Source organism: Malus sylvestris, chromosome 3, assembly GCF_916048215.2.
Source record: "Malus sylvestris chromosome 3, drMalSylv7.2, whole genome shotgun sequence".
NCBI lineage: Eukaryota > Viridiplantae > Streptophyta > Magnoliopsida > Rosales > Rosaceae > Malus > Malus sylvestris.
The window spans coordinates 29,633,339-29,658,081 of NC_062262.1; the positions used below are offsets into that span (position 1 = coordinate 29,633,339).

General features: G+C 39.9%; 3 protein-coding genes and 1 long non-coding RNA gene across 5 annotated transcripts; 3 read left to right on the top strand and 1 right to left on the bottom strand.

Moving 5' to 3' along the window:
- Positions 1-470: 470 nt before the first annotated feature.
- On the top strand, positions 471-9,026 carry LOC126615677 (cytochrome P450 72A397-like). Its single transcript, XM_050283547.1, has 6 exons — positions 471-714; positions 5,654-5,683; positions 6,338-6,555; positions 6,695-6,939; positions 7,525-7,912; positions 8,312-9,026. The coding sequence occupies exons 1-6, from the start codon at positions 471-473 to the stop codon at positions 8,735-8,737; spliced, it is 1,551 nt and encodes a 516-aa protein (XP_050139504.1). The 3' UTR covers positions 8,738-9,026.
- LOC126615678 (uncharacterized) lies at positions 718-5,638 on the top strand. Its single transcript, XR_007620880.1, has 2 exons — positions 718-795; positions 5,456-5,638. It is a non-coding gene; the product is annotated as an uncharacterized LOC126615678 (long non-coding RNA).
- A 477-nt stretch (positions 9,027-9,503) lies between the features above and the next one.
- LOC126615676 (uncharacterized) lies at positions 9,504-17,142 on the bottom strand. Of its 2 annotated transcripts, none has more exons than XM_050283544.1 (2): positions 14,566-17,142; positions 9,504-10,197 (listed from the first exon to the last, which is right to left on the bottom strand). In XM_050283544.1, exon 1 carries the CDS (start codon positions 17,140-17,142, stop codon positions 15,688-15,690), a length of 1,455 nt encoding a protein of 484 aa, XP_050139501.1. In that variant the 3' UTR covers positions 9,504-10,197; positions 14,566-15,687. The 2 variants fall into 2 exon arrangements, with proteins under 2 accessions (XP_050139501.1, XP_050139502.1); XM_050283545.1 differs by having other exon boundaries at positions 9,504-10,119; positions 14,488-17,142.
- A 2,437-nt stretch (positions 17,143-19,579) lies between these two features.
- On the top strand, positions 19,580-23,108 carry LOC126615675 (cytochrome P450 CYP72A219-like). The gene is made up of 5 exons (XM_050283543.1): positions 19,580-20,048; positions 20,379-20,596; positions 21,096-21,340; positions 21,981-22,368; positions 22,594-23,108. The coding sequence occupies exons 1-5, from the start codon at positions 19,772-19,774 to the stop codon at positions 23,014-23,016; spliced, it is 1,551 nt and encodes a 516-aa protein (XP_050139500.1). The 5' UTR covers positions 19,580-19,771; the 3' UTR covers positions 23,017-23,108.
- Positions 23,109-24,743: the final 1,635 nt, after the last annotated feature.

Genomic DNA, 24,743 nt, shown 5'->3' on the forward strand with positions numbered 1-24,743 from the left:
CACTGATCAGAATGAATAATTATAATGCCCTATTATAACATAAGTAGGTTAATTACGTTAAATTAAATGATGTGCGATGTCAAATGATTGAATCATTCTTGACTTATGAATCGATCGACTATCTAGAACATGCACTGCATCGATCGACTATCTTCAACAACGTGTAATTGTACTATGATTTAGATCAACGTCGTGATCACTTACTTTCTCAAATGCTTTCATAAAAACGTCACCTCTTATGTCACTCTTTTATTTATTGTGTGGTCACATTTTCTTTAGTCATGCTTTAAGTACTCTTCAATTGGAACACAAACACAAACATCTGGCGGCCGGCAACATGTTTGATTTGTATCACAGGCTAAAAACAAATTTGTATATATATATACACACACAAATTAATTTTCCTTGTTTCAGTTGAAACCTGAAAACCCTCCTTCCTCTCTCTCTCTCTCTCTCTCTAACACAAATTAATGGAAGTATCAGTGGCTGTTGGTGTCGTTTTGGTGGGCATAATCGTAATTACATGGGCATGGAAGGTGGTGAACTGGTTGTGGCTGAGGCCAAAGAAGCTAGAACGATACCTGAGGCAGCAAGGCATTGCTGGAAACTCATACAGGTTTATGTCCGGAGACATGAAAGAAATCTCCATGACGACAGAACAAGCTTATTCTAAACCCATGAGCCTCTCCCATGACATAGCCCCACGAGTCATCCCCTTCTGTTAAAGGTGCTCTACTCACACGCTGGACAGAAGGAATATGGACAGAAGGAATATGATCATTCCTTCATAGCTAGGTTAGCATGTGTGGATGCACTATTAACGTGGACAGCAAGGCCATTGCATGTGGTTGCTGACTGCTTCAACAAGGACAGCATGGATGCCACTTTCTGTCCTTTGTTTATTGCATGCGTCTGTAATAATCTTGTATATAAGTTCTGCTGCAATTGTAGCAGAACATTCATTAAAAATATATTGGATCCAAATAATTTATATGGTATCAGAGCACCGATCTTGGTGACTCTGGAAGGCTCATTTTTTGCTTCCGCCACAAACACAACCAGTTTCTCTTCATCAAACCCAGCCACCATGGGCGACCAGATGATACCTCATGTATCTGATCCTCTCATTCTACATCATTCAGACTCACCAAGTCTTGTTTTAGTCTCACAACTTCTCGATGGACACAACTATGGACAATGGAGCCGCTCCATGCGAATTGCTCTCAGCGCCAAAAATAAACTAGGGTTTGTTGATGGTTCAATCAAGAACCCTGCAACCACTGATGCTAAATATTCAATTTGGCAGAGATGCAACGACATGGTCTTATCTTGGATTTGGCAATCTGTACAAGGCAACATTGCTCACAGTATACTCTACTGCAAAACTGCGACAGCAGCATGGAGGGATCTTGAGGATCGATTCTCGCAAGGCAACGATTCCAGGATCTATCAAATCCGACAAGAGATTGTCGAACACCGACAAGGACAGCTATCTGTTTCAGATTATTACACAAAATTAAAAGCTCTTTGGGATGAATTAGCATCATACCATGAGCCCATTGCTTGTGAATGCGAAGGATCCAAGGCGCATGCAAACAGGGAAGAAAAAGAGAGAGTCATGCAGTTCTTAATGGGACTGAACGAGAACTACTCCACCATACGAGGCTCTATATTGATGATGAGCCTACTCCTGGATACACGACGAGTCCATGGATTGGTTCTCCAACACGAACGCCAATTGGATGTGGTGAATCGTCGTGAACCCACTGCCCATACAATGCAATCCAGTCGTTCAACAGCACCAAAAGGAGGCTATGGCATCCACAACCCTAGTTCCCGGAAGACTTTCAAATGCAGCTACTGTGATGGAGGACATCCAGTTGAACGTTGTTTTTTTCTTATTGGCTTCCCTGAAGGACACAAATGGCACGGAAAGAATGTGCAGCCCAGAAATAGGCGTACACCACCAGCCTCCAACAATGTTGAAACGCTCCCATTGCCAACTGCTCAGATTGACGCAACCAAAGTACCCATCTCCAGCAATCAACCAACGTTCACAACCGAGGAATATCATCAACTCATGGCCCTCCTTCGCAATAAGAATGGTACCAATCTGCCGCTTGCATATGCAACAGGTATCTATGCGTCCAACTGCAACTCTACACAACATTCTCCGCATTCAACAACCTGTTGGATCGTAGATAGCGGAGCCACAGATCATATTTCTCACTTATCACCCATCCATAATCCCACTAGACCCCAACATGATTTTGTTGGGTTACCAAATGGTGGACAGGCTGCGATTGAATCCATTGGGTCTATTAAACTGTCACCCAAGATCACCCTTCATAGAGTTTTGCACGTACCACAATTTCGTGTGAACCTATTGTCTGTGAGTAAATTAACTTGGGCATTGAAATGTATTGTGATTTTCTACCCGGGTTTTTGTGTTGTGCAGGACATGGCTACGAAGAAGATGATTGGCCTGGGCAAGCAGTTTAATGGCCTCTACTACCTCACTCCAACACAAAACCCTCATCTCGCCAACCATGTCAACCATACCTCGACACTGTGGCACCAACGTCTTGGGCACCCATCCTCGGCTCCTCTTCAATCTTTATCCCAGACCATTCCAGAAATTATTTTTCATTCTACACATGTTTGTGATATTTGTCCCTTAGCAAAGTAAACTCGTTCATCATTTGTTTCCAGTTCAATAAAATCAATTGCACCTTTTGATTTGATCCACTGTGATATTTGGGGGCCGCACCAAACACATACACCTTCTGGAGCACGTTACTTCCTCACCATTGTAGACGACTTCACTCGATTCACATGGGTTCATCTCATGCGATTTAAATCTGACACACAAACCATAATCCACTCGTTCTTTTCTTGGGTGAAAACACAGTTTAACCGTGACATTAAAATTCTTCGTGCAGACAATGGGGGGGGAATTCATATCTCTACGATCTTTCTTAGATACTCATGGCACTCTTTTTCAACACACCTGTGCTCACACCCCTCAACAGAACAGAGTCGTTGAACGCAAACACCGTCACCTTTTAACTGTTGCCCGAGCCTTACGATTCCAAGCTAACCTACCCTTAAAATTCTGGGGGGAGAGTGTACAAACTGCCTGTTACCTTATCAACCGCCTCCCAACACCTCTGCTTTCCCATGAATCTCCCTATAAACTTTTGCATGGGACACTACCTGTCTACACTCATCTCCGAGTTTTTGGGTGTTTATGCTATGCTACCAACCTCACTCCCTCACACAAATTTGATGCTCGTGCTCGTCGCTGCATTTTCCTGGGATATCCCCTTGGTCAGAAGGGCTATCGCGTTTACGACCTTGATAGCAAGCGCATCTTTACCTCTCGAGATATCATCTTCCATGAACATCTTTTCCCTCTTGCTAACTTACCACCAGAACCTGCCCACACTACCCCGGTCTTACCTGTTCCCCATGACGACCCTACTCTTGCACCTTCAGACCTCATTCCCACTATTGATCTCCCTGCCTCATCTGCTCCCTCCCTTCCTGACGACCCTACTCCTAACATACTTCTTCCAACCCTAGACACTCCTACCTCGCCACCTCCTGCACCATCGTCTCCTTCGCTGCCCCTAATTCCCCTTCGTCGATCCGCACGCATTAAACAACCCCCTGCCCACCTTCGTGACTATCAGACCCATCATGCTGCTTTGCTTCAGTCCAGCGCCATCTCTTCCACCATGTCCGGCACACGATATCCTCTTCACAGGTATGTTTCTTATGCTCGACTCTCTCATGCTCATCGTTCATTGGTTCACAATGTCTCTCACTTAGTTGAACCAGCCTCCTATGAGCAGGCACGCCATGACCCTCACTGGCTTGCAGCTATGCATTCTGAGCTTGAAGCACTTGAAGCCAATCACACCTGGACTTTGGTTCCTTTACCCCTTCACCAACGCCCCATTGGATGTAAATGGGTCTTCAAAATCAAGTATCATTCTGACGGTACCATCGAACGCTACAAGGCTCGCCTTGTCGCCAAAGGGTTCACGCAGCGTGAAGGTATTGATTACAAAGAGACGTTCGCCCCCGTTGCTAAGCTCATTACTGTCCGCTGTCTCTTGACCATTGCTGCTGTTCGCAGCTGGTCTCTTCACCAAATGGATGTCCAAAACGCTTTCCTTCACGGTGCACTCCATGAGGAAGTATATATGTTACCACCTCCTGGTTATCGTCGACAGAGGGAAACTATGGTTTGTCGACTTCACAAGTCATTATACGGACTCAAGCAGGCATCTCGCAGCTGGTTCCAACGTTTTTCATCAACCATTCAAGAAGTTGGCTTTCAACAGTCTCATGCAGACTACTCATTATTCACTAAAGTTTGTGGACACTCCATTACTGTAGTATTGCTCTACGTTGACGACATGATCATTGCAGGAAATAATGAGGAAGCCATCAGTCAACTCAAGCAATTTCTTAGTGGATGTTTTCGAATTAAAGACCTCGGACCATTAAAATATTTTCTGGGTGTCGAAGTTGCACGGTCCAAAGCTGGGATCTCCATTTGCGAACGAAAGTATACTCTGGACATATTGGAGGAAGCTGGCTTGCTTGGCGTAAAACCTGCCAAGGTACCTATGGAACCCGATTTAGTGTTGACAACAACAGGTGGTGATGCCCTCAAGGATCCGACTCGATATCGACGTTTAGTTGGAAAATTAATATACCTTACCATCACCAGGCCATATATTACGTATGCAGTGAATAATCTCAGTCAGTTCATGCAAGAACCAACACTCCATCACCTTAAAGCAGCATATCGTCTCCTCCAATATCTGAAAGAAGCACCAGGACAAGGGTTACTATTTCCTACGGAGAACCAACTTAATTTGATTGGCTACTGTGATGCGGATTGGGCTAGATGTCCGATCACACGACGATCAGTGACAGGTTTTTGCATCTTCCTTGGTAAATCACTTGTATCGTGGAAAAGTAAAAAGCAAGTCACGGTGGCAAGATCTTCAGCAGAAGCCGAGTATCGCTCCATGGCTGCAACCACTTGTGAGCTTACTTGGCTGAGGAATTTGTTGAATGATTTGCGTGTAAATCATCCTGAGCCGGCAAGGTTGTTTTGTGACAATCAAGCTGCTCTACATATTGCAGCGAACCCTGTGTATCATGAACGAACCAAACACATAGAGCTGGATTGTCATACTGTCCGTGAAAGGATTCAGAGGGGAGAGATCGAGACGTCTCATGTGCAGACGGGACGTCAAATAGCAGACATGTTTACAAAGCCACTGAGAGCACCTACCTTCCATTCACATCTTGGCAAGTTGGGTGTTATTGATATCCACACTCCAACTTGAGGGGGAGTGTTAAAGGTGCTCTACTCACATGCTGGACAGAAGGAATATGGACAGAAGGAATATGATCATTCCTTCACAGCTAGGTTAGCATGTGTGGATGCACTATTAACGTGGACAGCAAGGCCACTGCATGTGGTTGCTGACTGCTTCAACAAGGACAGCATGGATGCCACTTTCTGTCCTTTGTTTATTGCATGCGTCTGTAATAATCTTGTATATAAGTTCTGCTGCAATTGTAGCAGAACATTCATTAAAAATATATTGGATCCAAATAATTTATACCTTCCATCACCGATTAGTAAACACTTACGGTATGTTAAGTATATTGTTTTTGCACGTTTACTTGAATATAATATTTATTTATAAGAAATAAGAATTGAATCATTCTGATTTTTCACTTTCTTGCGTTAATTAACACATGGAATCCGAACAAGTGTTATCACTTTGAAACCTTTAACAATACTAGTTCTCATTTTCGTTCTTTTTTTCCTCTCATTTCAAGTTAGTAAATATGTTAGTAATTCATACTTTCTTATGTGTTCTACCAAATTATAAATGTTATCTAGATTTGCAATTTAGATTCTCTGACAACATAAATGTGATAAGACATTGTCCACGACTTATAAATAAGAGTGACACTCAAGTCTTCAGAGTCATTAAGAAAGTCTCAAGTTAAAACTCATGAGCCGATGAATAGATGCAATTTATAAAAATATAGATGTGGTTAAATATTTGATATGAAATTTACAATGATAGTTCATAAAATTTGAATTAACAATCTACTCCAAGAAAATAAAAACCGGCGCTGCTAAATCAAACTAATCAAACCTCTATGAGTAGTAAGTGCACTGTTACTAAACAAGCTGTGCACTTAGACATATATGTCTGGTTATGGTATGATACGTAAAAATAATTTGACTATAACTAAGTTGAACCTCTATTTTCTTTGAAGACCAAAAATGCAGGTAAGAATTCTTTTGTTTGGATGGGCACCATCCCAAGGGTGATCATCACTAATCCAGAAGATTTGAAATACATCTTAACAAAAATGGGGGAGTTTCCGCAGCCAGAACCAAACCCACTTGTCAAGTTACTAGCAACAGGTATTGCACTCTATGAAGGTGAGAAATGGGCAAAACACCGAAGAATTATCAACCCAGTATTCCATTTAGAGAAGCTAAAGGTATTATGCACACTCTTGCCAATATTCATTCAAAATTTCTTGTAAAACCTAATTTAATTAGCATGCGTATTATGTTGCCTATATAATTAATGTTGATATAATTTATGTTTTCTTTCTTATTTTTCCTTGTTTTCTATAGCGAATGTTACTGGCATTTTACGAAAGTTGTAGTGAGATGATTGTGGAATGGGAGAGCTTGGAGTTGAAAGAGAGTTCATGTGAGTTGGATGTTTGGCCTTATTTTCAAAATTTGACGGCCGATGTGATTTCTCGAACAGCATTCGGAAGTAGCTATAAAGAAGGAAGAAGAATATTTCAACTTTTGAAAGAGCAAGTACAACTTGTAACAAAAGTTGTGCAAAGTGTTTACATTCCAGGATGGAGGTAAATCATATTCTCTTTCACTCTTCAGGTTGTAAATATATATCATCCTGCCAAATAATAGGCTAGCAACTAGTTAGTCCAGTTATTTATAATTAAATTATGTTCATTAACCACAGTAAAGATCGCACTCATTCAACAAACGAAAGCATATTACGAAAAATATTTTTGTGACAATTTTACAAAGTTTTGAAGGAAAACCTGAAGACGAAAACCAAGTGCTTCAAGGCAGCCAAAACCATTCTATCAATGCATGCTAAAATTATAATTTTTCGTGTTTAAAGGAAGCTCATCTTTCAATACAACAACAGTGGGGTTGGGGACGGATATCAAACTCGTCATTCATGTGAACATATATAAGACTTCCTATTTGAAAATACATAATAATATTACTAGATCATAATGCTAATAGATTGGAAGCTCAACTTGATTTTGAAGAAAATGGAGAGGGTTCGTAAAAGCACGTAATCTTCATATTACAAACATGCAAGGACAAAAAAACACATTAATGCATGAAAACAAGCGCACATTGTCTTCTTCATATATCTTCACAGAACGATTGGAATAATTAAGGTTTTGTGCATGCAGGTTTCTACCAACCAAGACGAACAAGAAGATGAAAGGAATTGACAGAGAGATAAGAGCGTTACTTATGGGTATTATAAACAAAAGAGAAGAGGCGATTAAGGCAGGTGAAGCAACAAAAGATGACTTATTGGGTGTGCTTATGGAATCCAACTTGAAGGAAACCAAGGAACATGGCAGCAACAAAAAAGTTGGAATGAGTATGCATGATGTGATCGAGGAGTGCAAGCTGTTTTACCTTGCAGGGCAGGAGACCACTTCAGGGTTGCTAGTTTGGTCAATGGTTTTGCTAGGTCAATATCAGAACTGGCAAGATCATGCAAGAGAAGAGGTTTTAGAGGTCTTTGGAAGCAACAAGCCAGACTTTGATGGGCTAATACACCTAAAAGTTGTAAGTGGTTTCCATTGAGAAAAACATTTGAGAGATTGCTTTTACTAAGTGATTGTGTTGAGTGCAAAACAGTTGAGTTAAAAGATGACATGGGTTTAAGAAATGAACTGATGATCACACATCTTCTTTTAGCTGAATTGTCTTTGACTCACAATCTACATGACAAAAAATAGTCCCCATACAAGTTCGGATATCTATATATCAATCTATTGTTTGGGTTTTTGTACAATAACAGTGTATAGAAATGCTAAACACCGGCTAAAACTGGATTGACAAAATCCAGCCATGCAAATCCAACCGTCCAATGCACTAAATTATCGCCTACACTGGTGTATTCTATTGCTTACCCTATGCTACAGATTTAAAACTTGGTTGTATATCTAATGCATGCTTTCCCAGGTGACCATGATTCTGCATGAAGTTCTTCGATTATACCCAGCATTTGCTCTGATTACTCGAATCACTAGCACGAAAACACAACTTGCAAACTATTCTTTACCAGCTGGAGTGGAAGTTGCCTTACCCACACTCCTAGTTCACCATGACAAACAATTGTGGGGTGATGATGCACAGGAGTTTAAGCCGGAAAGGTTTTCAGAAGGCGTTTTGAAGGCAACAAAGAACAAATTTACGTACTTCCCCTTTGGAGGCGGTCCACGGATTTGTATCGGGCAAAACTTTGCAATGGTGGAAGCAAAATTGGCCTTATCGTTGATTCTGCAACACTTTACATTTGAGCTTTCTCCCTCCTATACTCATGCTCCTTCTTCACGTCTAACCATTCGGCCACAGTTTGGTGCTCATATCATTTTACACAAACGTTGATTACTTCTGTATCAGAAGTTCTCTCTAAATTGTTGAATATATAGTGTGTAGTAGCTAGGAGAAGGATGAAAGATAATTTGATGCAATGTACGTATGATATGTTATTTTTGAGATAAAAGTTGAGCAAAGGGGGAACCGCATATATATATGCCTTGTGGATATAGTGAAGTCCGCATTAAAGAGGTAGACAAGGATCCTCAGGGTTTTCTACAATCTATACTGCAGAAATTAGTTTTCAGAGTTTGTAATGCTTTTAGAAATAAATGGAGGAAGAAGAAAATGTTATGAATTGGTTATTTCCAGTACAAATCTTCCCCATATAGAGGGAAAGATGACTTTCCGAATTGGTTAAGTAGTCATTCAAACATGCATGTATCTCTTAATTCAAACCTCTACTTCACTCAAATCAACATTGGGAAACAAGTGAAGAGGTAAGCTCAGCAGGTTGCACAAAGATTTTATTAAGCATAGCACACACTCGGATCTTAATTGATTTCAATCATTTTCTTTCAAATGTATCGCAATTGCATCAACGAATATTCCAATCTTCTATGGATCCTGTATTTTCCCTCACGGATTCCTCTTAACACTTGAATATATACAGGACGTAGAACTGAAAAATTCAAGGACTAGGTGCACGTACTCGGAGGCTGGATTAGAAATAGCACCTCATAAAGGATTGAAAGAATGATGGTATCAATTGACATGTTCACCACTGTAAAGAAAATAGTGGCCACCAACCGTTTTGTAATGTATTTGACTATTGAATGTATTTGACTATTGAATGTATTTGACTATTGTGCTGTGGTTCTTGTATGTCACTCTGGGAATATATAGAAGGACCATATGTATAGCATTTATGTCTGCCAAAGCAAAATTGAAAACTCGTTTTGCAATTACTTTTTTATTTTCAATTTTCAGTTTTTGTTTTTAAATTATTTGAACAATTGAAAACTCATTTAATAACTACTTTCAGTTTTTTTTTTTTTTTTAAACTTTAATTTTCTAACTTTTGGCTTTCACGTTTTCGTTTTCTTCCGTTTTTAATTATTTAAGTAGCTACCAAACAAATTTTCAAATTTACAACAACAACAACAACAACAAAGTCTTTTCCCACTAAGTGGGGTCGGCTATATGAATCCTAGAACGCCATTGCGCTCAGTTTTGTGTCATGTCCTCCGTTAGATCCAAGTACTCTAAGTTTTTTCTTAGGGTCTCTTCCAAAGTTTTCCTAGGTCTTCCTCTATCCCTTCGGCCCTGAACCTCTGTCCCGTAGTCACATCTTCGAACCAGAGCGTCAGTAGGCCTTCTTTGCACATGTCCAAACCACCGTAACCGATTTTCTCTCCTCTTTCCTTCAATTTCGGCTACTCCTACTTTACCTCGGATATCCTCATTCCTAATCTTATCCTTTCTCGTGTGCCCACACATCCAACGAAGCATCCTCATCTCCATTACACCTATGTGTTAATGCTTCACCGCCCAACATTCTGTGCCATACAGCATCGCCGGCCTTATTGCCGTCCTATAAAATTTTTCCTTGAGCTTTAGTGGCCTACGACAGTCACACAACACGCCGGATGCACTCTTCCACTTCATCCATCCAGCTTGTATTCTATGGGTGAGATCTCCATCAAATTCTCCGTTCTTTTACAGGATAGATCCTAGGTAGCGAAAACGGTCGCTCTTTGGTATTTCCTAATCTCCGATCCTCACCCCTAACTCATTTTGGCCTCCGTTTGCACTGAACTTGCACTCCATATATTCTGTCTTTGATCGGCATAGGCGAAGACCTTTAGATTCCAACACTTCTCTCCAAAGGTTAAGCTTCGCGTTTACCCCTTCCTGTGTTTCATCTATCAACACTATATCGTTTGCAAAAAACATATACCAAAGAATATCATCTTAAATATTAAGTTTGTGATCTTCGCTAGATTGCTCCGGTCATTAGTGTGGATAAGTATGTAAATGGATAGAGACAGGAAGCAAACACAAGATGTACGTGGTTCACCCAGATTGGCTACGTCCACGGAGTAAATGAGTTCTCATTAATTGTGAAGGGTTTACACAGTACATAGGTTCAAGCTCTCCTTTAGTGAGTACAAGTGAATGATTTAGTACAAGTGAATGATTTAGTACAAATGACATTAGGAAATATTATGGGAGAATGATCTCATAATCACGAAACTTTTAAGTACCGAAGTGTGGTATCGTTTTCACTTGCCTTATCTGTCTCATAAGTAGATGTGGCATCTTCTTTGGAAGTACTTTTCCTCCCTCCAGGGGTGGTATCTTTAACTGGTGGAGATGCACAAGGTAATGTATCAATTTCACTTGACGCTTGTTTGTAGTTTCAGGCTTGGTCAAGCGCGATACAAACCATGTAGTAGGAGTCTCCCAAGTCGCCGAGCTAGGGGATCTGCTGAAAGAGGTGATAGACAAGGTAAGCAATCAGAGCTCCAAGCAGTCAGTCCCAGATCAGAAGTTTGATTTCGATTTCTGGCTGATTGTTATCATTCTCCTTATCTTGCAGGCAACATGAAGGATAAAGAGAAGAAAATGTGATATGAGATACTTTTGCTTTTGAAGAAGTAACTTTCCACAGGCTTATTCTTGAACTGGGCTGGGGGGTTTTCTGGTTTCCGCCAGAGTATAAGGTCGACTGAAGAATTTGAGGGTCAAAACAAGTCCATCAAATCTACAGTACGTTCGACCCTGCTGATATGGGATACTTTTGCTGTTGACAAAGTAGTGGATGTATCGGCACGTGTTCTGTTGCGCTTGTCTCCACATGCTTCCTTGTATCATTCTCACTTGCCCTATTTGTTCCTCAGACAGATGTGGTATCTTCTCGGGAAACATAAGATGTTGAAGATGAGTACTCGAGAGCAATGCCAGGTAAGTAATCAGGTAAGGGGTTCCAAGCAGTCAGTTCCGGACTGGAAGCTTGATTTCAAGTGCTGACTGATTGCTCTCTTTCTCCTTGTCTTGCAGGTAAGAACAAGGCCAAATGAAAAGACAGGGAAAAAACATGATATGGGATACTCTTGCTTTTAACCCTGATGATATGAGATATTCTTGCTCTGGTGTAGCTTGTTTGCAGAGGTATTCTCGGGGGGGGGGGAAAGAAAGCTGAGTATTTCGAGAGGTTTCGTTGGGAGTGCCATGTCAGATATGAGGAAAGGTTCAGCATTTTTGTAGGTCTTCCTGTCCGTTGAGGATGGAGGTCGACATATATAAGAGTCTCCCTAACAACAAGGAGTAATGCTATTCCTTTACCCTGCTTGGTCATAGCACGGTAGTGGGAGCTGCCAGCTTCACGTGTTTTAACTCTGTCAGAGCACTTTGAAAAAGTGGTCTGTGGTATCTGGAAAGCTGATGTTACGTGTGAAGATTACAGACAAGCTTTATCCAAGAAGATCTGGCTCTCGAAGTTGAGAAAGCAGTGTGAGGATTACAGACAAGCTTTATCTAAGGGGCTCTCGAAGTTGAGAAAGCGGTGTCTCTTCGGTTTTCGAACAAGCAATCCTGTCGGAGATCTGTCTCTCGAGATTCGGAGAACGGTGCCTCTTCGATGTTTGAGAAAGCAATCATGCTAGGAGTCTGGCTCTCGAGATTAGGAGAACGGTGTCTCGTCGCTTTTTGAGAAAGTAGTCATGTTAGGAGTCTGGCTCTCGAGATTCGAAGGGCGGTGCCTCTTCGATCTTGAAGCAAGCAATCTTGTTGGGAGTGTTTTCTCGAATGTGAGTAAAGGTTAGGCCTGTTTGCTAGTCTACCTTGCCATGGAGCACAGAGGTTGACACACAGGGACTTTCCAATTATCCAGTAGTGGTCCTGTTTCTTTACCCTTGTGGGTAATAATATGGTAGCTAGACCTTCAAAATTTATGTGTCTAAACTTTGTTAGTGCTGTTTCTTTGCTATTCTTTTACCCTTCTTGGTCATAGCGATGTAATGGGAGCTGCAAGCTTCACGTGTCTAAATTTTGTCAGAGATTTTTTGCAAAGTTATCTGTGGTACCCGTGAGCTGATGTTGCGTGTGGAAAGTGGATGATTGAACAGTAACATTCACGTGCTTTCTACTTCACCAGAAATCTTTGACAGAATGCTCGTAATTTCCGCAAAGTTGAGTGTGCATGTGACAGGTGCTGACAAGGCTGAAAAAGCAGGTGCCTCTTCGATTTCTGAGATCGGCCCTCGTGGTATCTGAGCAGCCTAGCTTTTGAGAAAGCAAGCGCCTCTTCGATTTCTGCGATCGACCTTCGTGGTCTTTGAGCAGCCCAGCTTTTGAGAAAGCAAACGTCTCTTCGTTTCCTGAGATCAGCCCTCGTGGTCTCTGAGCAGCCCAGCTTTTGAGAAAGCAAACGCCTTTTCGATTTCTGAGCAGGCGCCTCTTCAATTTCTGAAGCTCCATCGAGTGCAGATTTTTATAGAGGCTGGTATTAAGTTCCAAAGCACACTTGAATCTCCACCAGTAGAAGCTCCCTTCTTGCATTTCTAAGATCTTGATTTATCCGACCTTTTCTCTCTTCAACAACTTTGAAGATGTCTGGCCCCTCCGACCGTCGTTTTGACTTGAACCTTGTTGAAGAGGCAACCACGCCTTCTCCAGACAACATATGGCGCCTATCCTTCTTATCCCCTACTGGTCCTCTTACCGTTGGAGATTCCGTGATGAAGAATGATATGACCGCTGCGGTGGTGGTCAGGAACCTTCTCACTCCCAAAGATAACAGACTACTTTCCAAACGGTCTGATGAGTTGGCTGTTAAGGATTCTTTGGCTCTCAGTGTTCAATGTGCAGGTTCTGTGTCTAATATGACCCAACGCCTATTTGCTTGAACCCGCCAAGTTGAATCATTGGCGGCTGAAGTGATGAGTCTCAAACAGGAGATTAGAGGGCTCAAGCATGAGAATAAACAGTTGCACCGGCTCGCACATGACTATGCTACAAACATGAAGAGGAAGCTTGACCAGATGAAGGAATCTGATGGTCAGATTTTACATGATCATCAGAGGTTTGTGGGTTTGTTCCAAAGGCATTTATTGCCTTCGTCTTCTGGGGCTGTACCGCGTAATGAAGCTCCAAATGATCAACCTTTGATGCCTCCTCTTTCTAAGGTGTTGTCCAGTACTGAGGCTCCGAATGATCCTCCTCCGATGCCTTCTCTTTCTGGGGCTCTACCGACTGCTGAGGCTTCTCCTAAGCAACATTTGTGAAGACTTCCTCTTGTTTGTTTATTTTGACTCATGTATATGTACATATTTGTAACTTATTGGAGATATCAATAAATAAGCTTTGTTTCATTTCAACGTATTGTGTTAAATACACCAAAGCCTTCTTCGCTAAGTTCTTTGAATTTTTCTTTTGTTGAAGCTTGTATGTTGAAGCTTTGTGAGTGGAGCATGTAGGTTGAGGTAGTGTTCCCTTAATTTCCCGAGTGGGGAAAACTTCTCGATTGAAGACTTGAAAAAATCCAAGTCACTGAGTGAGGTCGGCTATATGAATCTTAGAACGCCATTGTGCTCGATCTTGTGTCATGTCCTCCGTTAGATCCAAGTACTCTAAGTCTTTTCTTAAAGTCTCTTCCAAAGTTTTCCTAGGTCTTCCTCTACCCCTTCGGCCCTGAACCTCTGTCTCGTAGTCGCATCTTCTAACCGGAGCGTCAGTAGGCCTTCTTTGCACATGTCCAAACCACCGTAACCGATTTTCTCTCAGCTTTCCTTCAATTTCGGCTACTCCTACTTTACCTCGGATATCCTCATTCCTAATCTTATCATTTCTCGTGTGCCCACACATCCAACGAAGCATCCTCATCTCCGTTACACCCATTTTGTGTACGTGTTGATGCTTCACCACCCAACATTCTGTGCCATACAGCATCGCCGGCCTTATTGCCGTCCTATAGAATTTTCCCTTAAGCTTCAGTGGCATACGACGATCACACAACACGCCGGATGCACTCTTCCACTTCATCCATCCAGCTTGTATTCTATGGTTGAGATCTCCATCTAATTCTCCGTTCTTTTGCAAGATAGATCCTAGGTAGCGAAAACGGTCGCTCTTTGGTATTTCCTGATCTCCGATCCTCACTCCTAACTCATTTTGGCCTCCATTTGCACTGAACTTGCACTCCATATATTCTGTCTTTGATCGGTTTAGGCGAAGACCTTTAGATTCCAACACTTCTCTCCAAAGGTTAAGCTTCGCATTTACCCCTTCCTGAGTTTCATCTATCAACACTATATCGTCTGCGAAAAGCATACACCAAGGAATATCATCTTGAATATGTCCTGTTAACTCATCCATTACCAACGCAAAAAGGTAAGGACTTAAGGATGAGCCTTGATGTAATCCTACAGTTATGGGGAAGCTTTCGGTTTGTCCTTCATGAGTTCTTACGGCAGTCTTTGCTCCTTCATACATATCCTTTATAGCTTGGATATATGCTACTCGCACTCATTTCTTCTCTAAAATCCTCCAAAGAATGTCTCTTGGGATCCTATCATACGCTTTTTCCAAATCTATAAAGACCATGTGTAAATCCTTTTTCCCATCTCTATATCTTTCCATCAATCTTAGTAAGAGATAGATTGCCTCCATGGTTGAGCGCCCTGGCATGAACCCGAATTGGTTGTCCGAAACCCGTGTCTCTTGCCTCAATCTATGCTCAATGACTCTCTCCCAGAGCTTCATTGTATGACTCATTAGCTTAATACCCCTATAGTTCATGCAATTTTGTACGTCGCCCTTATTCTTGTAAATAGGCACCAAGGTGCTCTTTCGCCACTCGTTTGGCATCTTCTTCGTTTTCAAAATCCTATTGAAAAGGTCAGTGAGCCATGCTATACCTGTCTCTCCCAAGGCTTTCCACACTTCAATCGGTATATCGTCTGGGCCCACTGCTTTTCTATGCTTCATCTTCTTCAAAGCTACAACCACTTCTTCCTTCAAGCTACAACCACTTCTTCCTTCCTGATTCGACGATAAAATGAGTAGTTTCTACACTCTTCTGAGTTACTCAACTCCCCTAAAGAAGTACTCCTTTCATGTCCTTCATTGAAAAGATTATGAAAATAACCTCTCAATCTGTCTTTGACCGCGTTCTCTGTAGCAAGAACCTTTCCATCCTCATCCTTGATGCATCTCACTTGGTTTAGGTCCATTGTCTTCTTTTCCCTTGCTCTAGCTAAGTTATAGATATCCAACTCTCCTTCTTTGGTATCTAGTCGCTTATACATATCGTCATAAGCCGCTAACTTAGCTTCTCTCACAGCTTTCTTCGCCTCTTGCTTCGCTCTTCTATACCTTTCACCATTTTCATCGGTCTTATCCTTGTATAAGGCTTTACAACATTTCTTCTTAGCCTTCACCTTTGTTTGTACCTCCTCATTCCACCACCAAGATTCCTTTTGGTGTGGAGCAAAGCCCTTGGACTCTCCTAATACCTCTTTTGCTACTTTTTGGATACAGCTAGCCATGGAATCCCACCTTTGGCTAGCTTCCCCCTCTCTATCCCACACACACTGGGTGATTACTTTCTCTTTGAAAATGACTTGTTTTTCTCCTTTTAGATTCCACCATCTAGTCCTTGGGCACTTCCAAGTCTTATTCTTTTTTCTCACTCTTTTGATATGTACATCCATCACCAACAAGCGATGTTGATTAGCCAAGCTCTTCCCCGGTATAACTTTGCAATCCTTACAAGTTATATGATCCCCTTTCCTCATTAGAAGAAAATCTATTTGTGTTTTTGACGACCCACTCTTATAGGTGATCACATGTTCTTCTCTCTTCTTAAAGAAGGTGTTGGCTAAGAAGAGATCATATGCCATTGCAAAATCCAAGATAGCTTCCCCATCCTCGTTTCTCTCCCCAAAGCCATGGCCACCATGAAAACCTCCATAGTTGCCTGTCTCCCTGCCCACGTGTCCATTTAAATCTCCTCCTATAAATAACTTCTCCGTCTGAGCAATTCTTTGCACCAAGTCTCCAAGGTCTTCCCAAAATTTCTCCTTCGAACTCGTATCCAACCCTACTTGAGGTGCGTACGCACTAATCACATTGATGAGTTCTTGTCCTATTACAATCTTGATTGCCATGATTCTATCTCCTACCCTCTTGACATCTACGACATCTTGTGTCAAGGTCTTGTCCACAATGATGCCAACACCGTTTCTCGTTCTATTTGTGCCCGAATACCAAAGCTTAAACCCTGAGTTTTCTAGATCCTTTGCCTTAAGACCAACCCACTTAGTTTCTTGTAGGCACATAATATTTATCCTTCTCCTCACCATAACTTCCACTACTTCCATAGATTTTCCCGTTAAGGTTCCTATATTCCACGTTCCTAAACGCATTCTACTCTCTTGAACTCTACCCTTCTGTCCTAGATTCTTCACCATCCCCCGTCTAATAGGATCAAAGTACTTCTTTTGTGTGTCATGTGTAAAGTTGATAGGAGCATATGCTCCCAAACAACTTTGAGTGGAGTCGTTCGAAAAGAAGTTTCTATGACCCCCTTGCTCATTTAACACTGCATCCGGGTGCCGATGGAGATACAGCGACCCTTGCTCACTTATCACTGTGCTCGGGTGCAGAAGAAAAGGACGTAGACCTTCTTCTATCTTTCTGTAACCTTATGAAGAGGCCGAAGGCCTTAATTTATCTTTTTGGATGAAGAAGGTGATAGAGGAGTGGATGGCATCTAGTAGAAGAGATCAAAGTTTTACGGAATTGTTTTCGAGGTTTTGGTTGTCAATAGCAGACGAGAGCGGCGAACAAGGCGGCACACTCACTTGTTCAATTCGCGCTTAGCTGTAACGAGCTCAAGACTTGGATTGAAGAGGCTCATCCATGGCTAGAGCCAAATTTGGAAGATGATTTGGACGACAGAAGTGTATAATTTTCAAGAACAGCAGGCGGCAAGCTTTTCGTGGTGGTGGTTCATTTCTAATGAAGAATGGCCATCCAAATGAGAGGTGCATGATTGTTTGTTTACTATTGTTGTTTCTTTCCTTGTCTCTCTCATTCAAGTTGTATAATTGGCTCTGTTATGAAATGAAATCATTCGTTATTGATAAAAAAAAGTTCAACTATTCTATCAAACTAGACTTAATAAATCTGATAAGTGAGAAATGTGATAAAATTAAAGGAAATTCCTCTGAAACTTTAGGACAAAAATCCAACAAAATTTGGTTTTCAAATTGTGTCTCTACTCTGTCCCTGCCTTTCATCATACAATCATTAAACTTAAACATGTTATAATGTAAGTAAATTAGTTAAACAACGTGACAATGATGTGATATTTCACTGAACATTGATTACTCATATATATTGCAAATCTAATGGCACGTTTACGTAAATGTAATCGGAATCAAAACGCAGAATTGAAATCTGATTACGAGAGACTCCAGTGTTTATCAAATATTGAGAAATAAAAAAGTTGGTGAGACCTATGCGAATTTTGAAATCCAACTCCAAAATACAGAGAAATTGAATTCCCTACATTTAGGTGGGAATTGAATTTCAAGTTGTTGGGGAAATCGGAATGAATTTTTCCTTCCTATTATACCTTTACTTATTTCTAAAATTTCAAGATTGCCCATGAGCCCGACACGACCAACTGTTGCCCATTTTAATATAAAATTAAACAATAACAATAACAATAATTAACAGAAAATAAAATAATTAAATTTCAGTGTGTTTTATATTTGGTTAATAGAGCTATTTAACAAGTTTTCTATTAAGTAGTATATAAATTTAACCAAAAAATTAGAATATAAAATCATTTAATCAAATAAGGGCATTGTAGTAATTATATTAATTCACATTCCCAAAAACATTACTAAACCATTTATGTGGAATTTATACTGATTCTATTCCAATTTCATAAAATCTTAATAAACAACTTCATCAAAAATTTAATTTTGACGCCTCTTTATTTTAACTCCTTATCTATTTAACTTTTTCATTTGATTACAAATTAATAACGAGGCTAACGAGTCATAATACATCAACCGTGGTTCTCGACTGTTTGCACGGCGTCAGCGTCCTAATCTGAATTGTGTCTGCCATGTGGCCATGCTTTCATAAAAAAGGCATCACCTACCTTAGCTTTAAGTCCCTAAGTCCTAACGTACCGCTAAGAGAAAGACTTTATTAAAAAGTAGAACTTTTTCTAAATTTTTTGTCGCTTATTTCAACATAATATTTTATAATATTGATAAAAAAATAAAGTGAGGTGGAAGTAGAGAATATAAGAAGAGTTCATTATGAGAAAATCTCTTTAGCATTTCTCTACCTAAAACCTAAAATACATGTAGTTTAATTTGTGTGTTGAATGTGATTTAGATAGGTCATGATTTAAGAATGGAGATTCTCTCCGAATCTTTTTTGTGAAAATTATAGGAATCTTAACATCATATTTATTCATAGTACATTGTGTGCTTTGTTATGTATTGTTTGTTTTTAATTTTAAATAAAAAAATTCAAAATAATTTATGACCGCATTATATATAATGAACAGATGGAATATGAAGATCTCTATAATACTTCCAAAATGATCCGGTTAAGATGCAAATCCATAATTTAATTGAAGTCCTCATTACCTGCTCCCACACAAATACAGATATCTGGCAGCAGCCGGTATGATTGATAAGGACAAACAAAATTGAGGACTCCACACATATATTATTAAAGTTATAGAGACCGTAATTAACTGATATTATCTCAATTTAGTCACTTGTTGAATTAAATAAGCGTGAGGTTATTAAAGGTTGGATAACTTGGATTCCCCCCACCCCCAATTCTAACTAGTGACAAAAAAAATAAAAAAAAATAAAAAAAATATATATATAAAATGAAAAAAAAAAAAAAAATCTTCCATTCAATTATTGCAAAGATTTAACTTTATAAGGTTTACTATCATGGAACATGTATGGATGTACATGATGCAAGTTATGAAAAGCAGATATCCTTCTTTCTGTCGAAACCCATCCTCGCATCTTTTTCTCTCCGTAAACACACAAATTAATGGAAGTATCAGTGTCTAACATTGGTGTTGTTTTGGTGGGCATAATTGTAACTGCATGGGCATGGAGGGTGGTCAACTGGTTATGGCTGAGGCCAAAGAAGCTAGAAAGATATCTGAGGCAGCAAGGCCTTGCCGGAAACTCATACAGGTTTTTGGTAGGAGACTTGAAAGAAAGAACCATGATGCTAAAACAAGCATATTCTAAACCGATGAACCTCTCTCATGATATAGCCCCACGAGTCCTCCCTTTTGAGTACCACTCGGTGAACACTTACGGTACGTTTACTATATTTTTATTTTTAGTCTTCGTATATAGTTCGGAAATGAGTGTTATCTGAAAATTTGTCGTCCAGATTCACAATTTAACAATATAAGGGTAGTAAGACAGTGCCAGTGATGTAGTGGTACACAGTTTGGTAATGAAGGTCTCGTGGTAAAAACTCATCGACCCTCGTATAGTTGCAATTTATCAAACTGGTGATGTACAACATGCCAACAAGAGATCACCAATAAACTAACCTCCATGAGTAGTGCCTAGTTTGAGAAGTGGAAATAATTTGATTTTAATTTGAAGTTTTAGTTTTTAAAAACCTAAAAAAAATGCAGGTAAGAATTCTTTTATTTGGGCGGGACCAGTACCAAGGGTGAACATTGCTAATCCAGAAGATTTGAAAGACATCCTAACAAAAATTGAGGATTTTCCAAAGTTGAAATCAAATCCATATGTCAAGTTGCTAGTAACAGGTACTGCACACTATGAAGGTGAGAAATGGAGAAGACACCGAAGAATTATCAATCCAGCATTCCATTTAGACAAGTTAAAGGTATTTATAATATTCATACAAAGTTTGTGGAAATTTTACGCTATCTAATTAGTTTAGTATTTATGTGCGTACGTAATATATATTTATCAGATTATAAAGAGGTGATTAGCTACGCAATTAGTAAATATGATTTAAATTGCAGCATGCATTCGCAAATGTTTAGTTGTGTTTAAAAATAAACCATATCGATGTCCAAAATACGCATATGCAAAATATATTTGCTAAGGAAATATATTTTTATTAGGAGAACCTTGACAGTATGATGAAAATTTTATTGAGCCAGAAAAAAAAAAAAGTTACATATAATCAGGGAAGATGTAAACCTTACCTCTTATAATATAAGAAGAAAGTGAAATATACAAAAAAAAAAAAGGACCTAAAAAAGGAAACAAAAATAAGTGATTAGTTTTTTAGATGTGTATTAGGTGCGTTGGCTATATAACTAATTAATGTTGACAATTTTTGGTTTTTCTTCTTATTTTTTGGTTGTTTTCTATAGGGCATGCTACCAGCATTTTACCTAAGTTCTAGTGAGATGATTAAGGAATGGGAGAGCTTGGTGTTGAAAGAAGGTTCATGTGAGTTGGATGTGCAGCCTTGTCTTGAAAATTTGACAGCCGATATGATTTCTCGATCAGCATTTGGAAGTAGCTATAAAGAAGGAAGAAAAATATTTCAACTTTTGAGAGAGCAATTACAACTTGTAACAAAAGTTATACAAAATGTTTACATTCCGGGATGGAGGTAAAATTATAATTTCATTTAGTCTTCAACTGGTAAATAGCAAGATCATTCGGCCAAATAGGTTAGAAACTAGCTAAATCAATTTTATACAATTAAATTTGGTTCATTAACCACAAGATCATACTCATTTAAGTAGTAGTATTAAAAGCTTGCGATACAAAGCTTTTTTTGTGTGACATTCCTAAGTAGACACCAATATTACTATTATTTCAGCCGTAAAATCCCATGAGGAACTCTGTTTTTTATTTTATAGCTTTTGTTGCAACTATTCAACACATCACAACTGAAACACTGTAGAGTTATCCGGTAGTGATCCACCGATTAATTCGAAGAAAATTTCGGTAGTGAATTAGTACTGAACATAAAAAAAGATACTAGGTACACTCCTACTAGACACTCTTCAAGACTAGCTCTTCTTATCCAAACTTGAAAGCTTCACATTTTCCAACCAGCTCCAAACGTTACATCGTCAATCCCATACAATCCAATCTCAAAACTTATGAATATGGATTAACTACAAATATTTAAATAGTTAGATCTTGCATAAAACTTGTATCATTGAATGAGACATAGCTTTGTAGTCAGACCCCTTGTTTTCTTCATATCACCATTGGAACTAATAATGATTTGTTTTTTGCAGGTTTGTACCGACCAAGATGAACAAGAAGATGAAGGGAATTGACAAAGAGATAGGAGGGCTACTCATGGGTATTATAAACAAAAGAGAAGAGGGGATTAGGGCAGGTGAAGCCACAAAAGATGACTTGTTGGGTAACCTCATGGAGTCCAACTTGAAGGAAATCAAGGAACATGGGAATAACAAAGGAGTTGGAATGAGCATGGATGACGTGATCGAGGAGTGCAAGTTGTTTTACTTTGCAGGGCAGGAGACCACCTCATTGTTGCTTGTTTGGACAATGGTTTTACTAGGTCAAAACCAGATTTGGCAAGATCGTGCAAGAGAAGAGGTTTTGCAGGTCTTTGGAAGCAACAAGCCAGACTTTGATGGGATAATTCATCTAAAAGTTGTAAGTGTTTGCTATCGATAACTTGAGAATACGTACTTTATAGGAGTACATTTTGATCTGCATTGCATCGAGAAAATTGCTTAGAGTAGTCAGCAATGTGAGTCGTGACTCTCAGAAGATTGCGTAGTGTATTTGCTTCTTTACACTTTTGGACGTGTTTTCATCTCTTTTTTTGGCATAAATGTAGAAGTTAAATTGGTTGTATATGTACTGCATGCTCCCCAGGTGACCATGATTTTGCATGAAGTCCTGCGATTATACCCAGCACCTCTTCTTGTTCGAACCACTAGCAAGAAAACAGAATTCCGAAACTTTTCATTACCAGCTGGAGTCGAAGTTGCCTTACCAATGCTACTAATTCACCATGACAGAGAACTTTGGGGTGATGATGCACAGGAGTTTAAACCGGAGAGGTTTTCGGAAGGCGTTGCAAAGGCAACAAAGAACAAATTTACGTACTTCCCTTTTTCAGGTGGTCCGCGGGTTTGCATCGGACAAAACTTTGCTATGGTGGAAGCAAAACTGGCCATATCGTTGATTTTACAGCACTTTACATTTGAGCTTTCTCCATCCTATGCTCATGCTCCTTTTGCAAAACTAATCCTTCACCCACAGTTTGGTGCCCATATCATTTTACACAAACGCTGATTCTTTTGAGTTAGAAGTTGTCACTGAATTGTTGGTTATATAACGTGTAGTGGCTAGGAGAAGGGTGAAATATATATAATTTAATTCAAGTACGAATGATATGTGTTATCTTGCAGACAATATTTTCTCCGCTACTGGTATGCAAAGAGGAACTGCAAATATGCCTTACGGATTCAACGAAGTTCGAACTTACTCTGTGATTCAACGATGTCATGCACAACCAAAGTTGAATCAAGTACTCAGAGCGATTAATTGACAAGGATCTTCATGGCTTTCTACAACTAAGATGTGTATAAATTAGTTGTAGAGTTTGTGATGTTTTCAGAGTAAATGGAGGAAGAAGAGAATGTTATGAAGTGGTTATTTCAAGCCGAAATCTTCCCAATGTATGGAGGGAAAGGTGACTTTCTGAATTGGTTAAGTAATCACTCAAATACGGATGTATATCTTGGTTCAGACCTCTTCATCGCTCTAATTTCGATAATTTCTTTCAAACGTATCGCAAAGCATCCACATACAGAGGCACCCTTTTTGCCCTCTCGGATTCGCCTAACACTAGGAACGCATGCAGGTGGAACAAAAATTCAAGGATCCTGGGAGGCCGGAGTAGAGCACCCCTTAAAAGGATTCTCAAATTCCATCATTAAGTGAGAAAAAATTGTCACATTAGCCTAAAGCCCACCAATAGTTAGAAGAATTGAAAGATAGAAGCCTCTTAAACACTTAACTCAGAGAAATAAATTTGAATGAAGCATGCAGAGGTAACCTAAACATGACTGACTAAGAGAACAAATTTTGGTGAACAGTTCCAAAAGAGGCAGTTGTAAGACCGAAATAGGACACCGATCGAAACAGTTCCAAACATATTTTGATTCAGCTAAAATTTTACCTGCTACATTCCAAGTGTCTTAGTCGATAATGCATATGTTCTATTTACAAGCAGTACCTTGTTCGTTTTCTGCTTCTGTCACTCCTTGCAGCAGCTTTCTCGACGATAATGCATAAAGGTGTAAATAAGAAGAGAGCATGTGCACTGAATGTCTAGGACGTAAAAGGTATCCAATTCACTGAAATTCTTACTGGTAACACAGAAGAGTAGGTCGCGTGAAGAAATCCATCCTCGTCCTTATTTTCCTCGTCAATTGCGGACATCAGGGTATCTGTAACAGCAGTGGATGAGTTAGGCTTATTGTTCCTGAAGTAGACGAGAGATATAAAAAGTCGAATTGTAGCTCTGCTAACCAGTTGGAGGAGGGAGGGGTACATAGACGTAGAATTCGTCATCGTGCCCGTTCTTGGTTATAACAAATTTGTATTCCCTCTCCTTTTGGAGCAAATAATTCCTCTCCTTTTGACATACCATGCGATTGACCTTAATTTCCTCCGATTAAGCATGCATCTCTTAGTTCAAACCTCTTAATCATGAACGATAGTGTTTGAATGAACTCATCCTTATATGCATTTGGACTGTCGACTGGTTGCTGAGGTAGCCAACCCGGTCATCAGCACAGAGTCTGCAATCTGTTGCTCTGTGAGCAACAAATCCACGGTCACCTATTAGGGTCCGACTGGTCGGTCTGTGTATTTCATTCAACATGAATTACAGCAGTCCTCAGAAGATAAGACACTGCATATACTCTACTTGTTCTCACGGCAAGAAAAGCATTCATGTCCGTGAGAATGCAGGCTAGTAATTTACCAGATACAAAAGTTGCATGCTGAGCAGA